Source organism: Primulina huaijiensis, chromosome 11, assembly GCF_012295235.1.
Source record: "Primulina huaijiensis isolate GDHJ02 chromosome 11, ASM1229523v2, whole genome shotgun sequence".
Classification (NCBI taxonomy): Eukaryota; Viridiplantae; Streptophyta; class Magnoliopsida; order Lamiales; family Gesneriaceae; genus Primulina; species Primulina huaijiensis.
The window spans coordinates 19,658,781-19,667,074 of NC_133316.1; the positions used below are offsets into that span (position 1 = coordinate 19,658,781).

An 8,294-nucleotide genomic window follows, 5' to 3' on the forward strand; every position below is an offset into this window, starting at 1 on the left:
CCAATGGTTTTGTTGTATTGAAAGCGTGTCAATCCATCAAAACAATGGGAACAAAATATTGAGAAACTCATAAACGTGATATTGAGATGTTGAACTGTATCAACTGAACTTTGGTGGGGGGAGTAGTTGACGATTATCTTGGATAGCTGTGGAATGGGATTTTTTATGGGTTCTTGGATCGAAATTGTGGGGCTTTATTTATTTCTAATAATGATTTATCTTGAATTTTCATTGCAAACTCAAAGGGTGCCTATTATCATCATTAAAGTAAGGATCAATTGAATATCATTTCGTGGAATTTTCCATATTCTACTCTTTTACAAGGCAGGACCTTAATATATCCCATGGTCATTAGTGTTTGTGGGTTTCATTAAAAGTGCATGTCCGTTCAGCATTGTTGAACGACAAAACAACGTGCTTAGACTGCGGGAGGCGACTTGTCAGAATCAGCAAATGTCTTAAAATTCAATAATCTTATTATTCTAATATCACATTCCATTCTCAAGTCTCGATAGACCAAGTAAAACGCGTATATTCAAAGAATTAGCAAATTTCTTCACCCTAGAAATAAACATTGGATGTCCCTGACATGAACATTTGGGGTGAATGACCTAATATGCAAATAAATTAACTTATTCGTATTCAACATTACTTATATTGTATTAAACAATGACTGGAGCTGAACAACCACCAAAAGATTAATATTCCTCACATTAAGTCACGACTAAATGAATTTTAATATATATTTATTAATATTTTACCATCGATATAAAATACATGAAACTCACAAACTCAAAACTTTATCTGAACTTTTGCTTCATATATCAAAAAATTAACTCTAACAAAATAAATTAAACTTCAACTCACTCAGCTAGAGCTAAAAAAAATTCATTTCATACAAAGTGCTTCAGCTTCAGCTTCAATTCAACCCAATAAAATTCGGGTTCGTCGAGCTTGAATTCAAAAGCACGAGTAGTACTCTGTTCAGATCAAATCGCATCCCAAACCTTCCTCACCGGCCGAGTGGGCCAGGGGCTGCAAAGGAAGAAAGATGAGAAAAGCCTCCACCATAGAGGCTAAAAACAAAACCACCGACGTAAAAATTAACACATTCATAGAGACAACATAAAATCCCAAACTAATTCCATTAACATTACATAAGGGTCCATACATTTCGTCAACCACTATTACATCAACGTACCACAAAGCACAACCATATATTACATATATTGAGCAAGAAAAAAAAACACTCCTTAAACTACATATATTTGTATACGAGGAAGATTTATACCTTCCATTTTACCTTACCATCTGGTCTTTTCCAGTGTTGCTACCCCGCACTTGGTCAAAGGCATCGCCAGCAATCCTAAGGTTAGAAATCAAAGCATCACGTCCAGTCAAAACAATCTGGAAGAACCTGTCCACCTCCTTTGCAAGGTGATCAAGTCCTTGTGAGAAAATTTCTACAGAATTTTTCAAATCCAAGGTCGACTCTTTCAATACTCCAGTTTCAGTAGGGTCTACCCCATCTTCTTGCACAATAGGGTACAGCTTCTTTCCTCTCATGTCCACAGCTTCCAGTTCTTTCAATATGGTGAAGCTTCTGGTGGAATATATGCTTCTTATTTCAGTATTGATGAATGCCTGAATCGCCATAAATTCACCCGCCCACAAGTAAGACTCGGGAACAGTAAGGTCTATTAACTTATTAGGAGAACCGGAGAATGCAGCTGCAAAAATGCTGCAAATGAAAAGGGTCACAACCTTGACTCCATACATAGCTCGCATTAAAACCTTTCCCTTTGAAGAGTTTTTAACCTTAGGTTCATCTAGCATTTTGACCAGACTGTCCATTACCGAAAAGCAGTTATCAAGTCTTGGATTCTTCGAAGCAATATGCTTACTCCATCCGTCGAGGGATGAACGAGCCCGAACAAACTGATTAGATGAAGCACTGCTCAAATCATGCAAAACACACTGGAGATAAAGGTGGCCTTGTTTCAGTCGGGCAACTTCGGAGCTGAAAGAAATGCATATATCTAGCAACTTAACACTATTGGCAAAGTAAACGTCAATCCACTTATCCTCCCAATCAGAGACAGGGAGCTCAAGTGATGTTATAAGAGTTTTTATGTCAGTATGAATTTCACACAAGGCTACCATTGCAGAAATCATCCATGATACACGGAGCACATCTTCCTTATCAGCTGGCTTAAGCTTTTTAAGCCTCGTTGCCAACGTGTCCTCGAAATTATTCAACAAAGCGAGGAGCTTTGGGGAAAGGTGAGTGTCTTTCGGTAAAATCATTCGGAAGGGATTTCCAAATGGGAGGAAAGGCCTGTGTGGTTCCTGTGCACGGCTCATTTGCACACAAACTAACTGCAAAGTAAAACAAACACTTGGATTACATGCAGCAAGTCAAGTTCTTTAAACTTTGGATCCTACAAGGAAAAGAAAGAGGAAAACGTAGAAAAAATGACATCCAATGAAGATCTAAGAAGTCAACAAATGTGTTGTTTCAAGAATCAGTATGACCTAAATACATTAAGCAGAATCTTACAGCTTCAAACATTGACGGTAATACAGACTTTAAGCATGAAATCATCAATCTTACTACTAAGACACTCAAAGACGGGATCTTCTCCAGAAATCATCATATTTCAACCGCATCTGATCAATGTTTCTACTAAGACACGCAAAGCCCAGGGGTATTCCCCAGAAATCGTCAAATTCCAACAGCCATATCTGAGCTAGCAATAACAACCGTGTTCTAAATTTCATAAGACAGGTCTAAACGTCATAATAAAATGTTCAAACTGCCTCCAGAAAGAAATTCAGTGAAATATAGATATTATGCGTCAGTTTCTAATATAATTAAAAAAATTAAAACCTTTGGATATTAACCACTTTAAAAGGTCAGTAAGCATACAAATTCTTCAAGAACTTAAAAGGATGATCATCCAATACTTTCACAAAAATACACAAGATTTTCAACGATTAGCATGGTCAACGCACGAATCTCACAAAAAAATAAAGGATATTTTTCAAATACTTTACCAAAAATTTTAGATCATCACACAAAAAATTTCAAAGAAACTAAGAAATTAGATTCAAATATTTACACCAAAAGTTAAGATCTCCAACTATCAAAAAGGCCAACGCTAGATTCTCCCGAAATTAAATTTATAAGTGAAATCCTAATTTATATCACAACTTAACAATAATCATGTAAGAAAATCAATCCGTCGATAAAAAAAACAATGATATTCTAAAAAATCGCTTACCGAAACTCACAGATCTGCGCCGATAAGAACGTTACTCAGAAATTTAAAATCAGGTCTAGTAAAATCACACGACAAACGCAAAAACACAGAAATCAAACATATTAATACATATACCTACGTTATATACAAGGAGAGGAGACGAACCTGATTCTCAGAAAGGGTAGAAAAGTTGTGAAATTTCGTCGAAGTCTTCGCAAAGATGGGGTTTGTTGTCTGTCATAGAGGGACACGTGCTGCAATATGATTGGATATTAGTTGTACCATGAGTTTATTTACACCCAACATTAAACCTTAGTTTATAAAATATATTTAAATTACATTGTCGCCCATAGTTTTTTCATTTATATGGGTAGAAAACTTTGATACAATTTTTTTAAAAAAAACTTTGACATGACTTTGGTCGTATATATGATAGTGCAAATCATCGAGTTTCTGATAGTCTAATCTTATTCTATTATGAAGTATGGGTAACATGGTCTTTTCCCTATTAGTTGTGTCACTTTGATATGATAGTCAATCTTATCCGTCATATCTTAATCTAATAGTGTAGATGATACCTCATTTGGTGAGCCACCATTAGATCACATCTATTAATCAGATTGAATCTGGTCTATTTGAATCGAACGATCCAAATCGCATCTTTTCAGGATGACCAAAACCTTTGAAAACAATAATAGATCTGACAAATCTCAACCTCTAGTCTTGATCCAATGGTCCAGACTTCATCTCCTTGATCTAGATTAATATAGCTCATTCGATCATTTTACAACAATCCTGATTTCACTAACTCTTAAATTATCACATCCTTTCATCCTAACCTTTCATATCGCGATCCAACGGCTCGTAAAAACTGTCATCACACTCGTCATAGTGGCACACGATCACTTGCCACATCACTCAGTCACTGCCACGTGTACGCCGACTAGACCATATGTCCTGTCACCATCTGCCACGCTATCGAACCACCATTTTCGAGTTGTATGTGGGGACCCATCATCTCGTCATAAAACATGGAGTACACATGCCACATACTTATTATATTAACACTTTTTTTTATCACATTCATTTTAACATTAACACTCATTATTTGTGAGTTTCACTGTCCACTCATTCATCTTTATTCTTATTTTATATTAAATAAATACGTTTTCAAGTTTATTTACAATATTTAAATGATATTACTTAAAATAAATAATAATAATATTTTTAAATATATTTATTACTTAAAATAATTTCATCATATTTTAAGAATGTAATATTTTTAAAATTAGAATTTTATTATAAATTTGAAATGAAATAGTACAACACAGAAAAAAATACATTTATATAAAATTAAAAACAATATATAAATTAAATGTTCCAGAATATGTAAAATACGAATTCATGGATTGTTGTTATATTGTGTCTAAATATACTCAACTAAGTCGGCATGAAATTGGTGATGCACTTGATTGTCATGTAGTTCGTAATATCACCGGAGATAATCATTAAATCATCGATTTGATCCCTAGACGTGAGAGGTCATCACCTTCACCTTTGACCAATTTGTCACATGATCGTCTTTATTTTCAAAAATTATTTTATGCAAAATAATGCGTGATAAAATAATATGTTTAAACTTTTTCCTGTACCAATATTGAGCTAGACCTCTGACAAATTTCCATTGAGATTGGAGCAACCCAAATGTCTATTCTACATCTTTTCTTACAGCCATTTGTCTTTCATTAAACCACCTCTTCTTGAAATTCTCCGAGCAAGAAAAAGTCTTCACAAAAGTAGTTAATTTCATATACATTCCATATGTTAGAAATACCCTTTCGTATATTGAGTCGTTCACTATGAAATTAATCTCTAGAGAATTTCCTTGCAAGACGTTACTGAATATGAGAGATTCGTACCACACATTAATATCATTACGTGAACTAGCTACCCAAAGAATGTATGTCATATCCACAAGTTTCGACACTCGACCGCTTCAAATACTATAATTGGTGACCCATGTCATCTTGTAAACTAGCTTTTCCAAGAAACTATATAAATTTTTTCATTTCTGGTGCATGCAATCAAGGATGTCCAACATGTCAGTGAAGTCGTGCCTCTCATCATGAATTTGAAAAAGACACTAAACATCATCAACATTCGGTCTTGTGACTAAAGTTTTATATGCTTATGTATATTATGTATAGACAAATTGACAATTTGAAAGTGATTTGCTGCTTCCACTATGGAGTCTAAATTCATCATTTATTTTGAAGCACTATTATATGGTGTATTTTAAGGAGTTTCATTTGAGCTTAGAATTTTGAATTTTATGTCTAATCCATTAAGATTATATGACGACAATTCATTTGTAGTCATTGTGACTAAAACGACAGTCGAATTAAGTGTGTCGACATAAAATATTTTAGCCGTTGAAGAATGTGTTAAGAAAAATAAAGTTGTCGTTGAACACGTTATCATTGAATCGACGGTCCTTGACCTAAAGGCGTGTAAATTAATATGTTTAAGGATCATGTGGTAATTAATGGTGAACTTGATTACTAAAAGATTTAATGGTATACATTTGGTTTTGATTTATTAAACTCGTTCAGTTATGATATTTCTCGTATTCAGTTATGTGCATATTCAGTTATCTTGACAAAATATTAATAAAGTTGGACCTCGTAAAAACATATGATTTATTCATTAAATTATACAGTTTTGAGAGACATAGTAAATTGTGATATATGGAATATAATACTCGTTTTAGAAAACTTCTCGTCATGATTCATGTATTTTGTTTTCTCTTATGAATGTCGAATTATGTATGGGTGAAGTTGGAGAATGCAAACAAAGATAGATTTATATGGCATCATCACAAAAATGTTTTTTTAACGCCCATTCTCTTTACAATATGCTTATGGATCTTAAATTTTCTTACTCTCTGAAAACAAAATGTAGTGATCATAATCACACAGAACAATTTATGTGGAACACGACTTGGAAGCTTGAAATCAAAGAGAGAGAAAAACAGTCAAGATTTGATGGATTGTACTTTCATAAAAAAAAAAATGGCATAACAAATTTCTTGAGAAAAAAGAACAGTAATTTATTGGATTTTATGAATTCTAAAATATTATTGTTGGACCAGGCTAAGTACAATTGGGCCTGAGTTGATAAATCCACTCAGATCTTGTTAGTTTTCTTTGGATATTATTGGGCCCAAACTGAAGATAACCTAACGTAACCAAACCAAAAATATATACGGGCCTGACCTATTTATCGGACTGTTTGTTTACACGGTTGGAATGATAGCGAAGGGGGTGATCAAATTTTTTTATTAACCGCCCGAACCGAATTACACCGCACCGTTTTTTATAATATTTTATAAAAACCGCGATTAAAAATATTAATCATAAACCGCACCGCATATGCGGTTCGATTATTTTTTTTGCCAACAACCGCACCGCCTAAACTACTTTCCATAATATTTGACCTAGAATTATAATAATTTGTAAACAACATATTCAAATAAAGAAGTTATCATTCATTATATCTCAACTCTTTTCCAAATTATTATTCTTACAAATAAAACTTATCTTATTCTTAATTATTCTTCATATTAGTTTTTTTTAGAGTATTTATTTCTTTTGCTACAATATTTTGTTTGAAGTTTGAAAGTAAAAAAAAGATAAAATAGTATAAATGTCATTTTTGTTGTGAGTTTGTTGTGTTGTTAAATTATTAACTTAGTTTTGAATCTTGATTATTGTTTTATCTATTTTTATCTTCATATGCTTTGAATTATATTTTATATTTGAAGACAATATATTGTTGTTGTTTTCAAATAAATTAGAATATATGTTCTAATATTTTTTATTAAAAAAACCGCAAACCGATCGCAACCGCTTGAAACCGCTCAAAACCGTAAGGCTAATTTTTCCAATTAAAATCGAGATTATTTTTTCAAAATACTAACTGACCGCATATGACAATTCGGTTTGAATTTTTTTAAAAAACCACAAAACCGCACCGTGATCACCCCTAGATAGCGATAAGCCCTCAAATTTTATTGGTTGTTACTTATTACAGTTACTCATATCTCGTGACTCTATCGAAATTTCATGAGGAACCCGCGCATTTATCATAAAATATATTTTGTGATCGAAGGAAAACTAATAAAGATGATTCTGTCTAGTCCGCAAATGCGATTTCTTGAGAAAATAATGTAAATTTTCAATTATTGTCTGTTTTCCTGTTTTCCCATTAGAGTTTTAGTAAATCGAATTGATTGTAATGGTAGATGATGTATTTATATAGCATTGTATTGATAATATATTTATCGATCTATGTTTTATCCATTGAGTGGCAAACGAAAAGGACATATTTGATGGGCCAGTAAGACTTACCAAATACAGCCATTTGCCAGTTCATCTACACTCATATAGCACCAATGTGACCTGTACTAGCATTCATGCTGAATTCAATGCAATCTTCCAACATGTAACATTGCATGTGCACGCCTAGTTGCCATTTAGCAACCAGGACAAGAATTTCGACCAAATTAGCTGGCTAATATGGCCCACCATGCACTGTTCATTGCTTACTTGGTTGGTTTTATTCTACCTGGTCCAAAGGTGCGTACCCATAAATCGAAAGTTTATTTCTTGTAGAAAATGGTGATAAATGATAATGCGGATGCCCATGATTTATTGTCCCAAATTCGGACGAGGACGAGGTCTCGGATTCGAGTCTCTCCCCCGGCTAAAAAAAAGGGTGATAATTATGTTATTTTAGAAAAGTAATGCATAAAGTTCTATTTTTTAAAAAAATTTTGAAGAGGACAATGGCCAAGTCCACATAAATGAGCAAGTGGGACCTGACCTGGTGCCATAGGATTACAGTCCTTCTCAATATTTACTCCATTCTCGTGTCAGTGAACTTTACAAGAGAAAAACTCTGATCCAGTTTTGAGGGGAGGCTATGCTGCCCGGTGCAGTCTGGGCCATTGATATGCATGGACCTCACATG

At 33.7% G+C, this 8,294-nt stretch overlaps 1 protein-coding gene and 1 long non-coding RNA gene across 5 annotated transcripts; one reads left to right on the plus strand and one right to left on the minus strand.

Moving 5' to 3' along the window:
- Positions 1–1,122: 1,122 nt before the first annotated feature.
- Positions 1,123–3,497, minus strand: LOC140987659 (protein BPS1, chloroplastic). Of its 4 annotated transcripts, XM_073456263.1 has the most exons (3): positions 3,285–3,393; positions 2,615–2,745; positions 1,123–2,379 (listed from the first exon to the last, which is right to left on the minus strand). In XM_073456263.1, the coding sequence occupies exon 3, from the start codon at positions 2,362–2,364 to the stop codon at positions 1,300–1,302; it is 1,065 nt and encodes a 354-aa protein (XP_073312364.1). In that variant the 5' UTR covers positions 2,365–2,379; positions 2,615–2,745; positions 3,285–3,393; the 3' UTR covers positions 1,123–1,299. The 4 variants fall into 4 exon arrangements, with proteins under 4 accessions (XP_073312364.1, XP_073312363.1, XP_073312362.1 ...); XM_073456262.1 differs by lacking the exons at positions 2,615–2,745; positions 3,285–3,393 and adding an exon at positions 3,429–3,497; XM_073456261.1 differs by lacking the exon at positions 2,615–2,745 and having other exon boundaries at positions 3,285–3,424.
- On the plus strand, positions 2,752–3,301 carry LOC140987660 (uncharacterized). Its single transcript, XR_012177202.1, has 2 exons — positions 2,752–3,005; positions 3,155–3,301. It is a non-coding gene; the product is annotated as an uncharacterized lncRNA (long non-coding RNA).
- Positions 3,498–8,294: the final 4,797 nt, after the last annotated feature.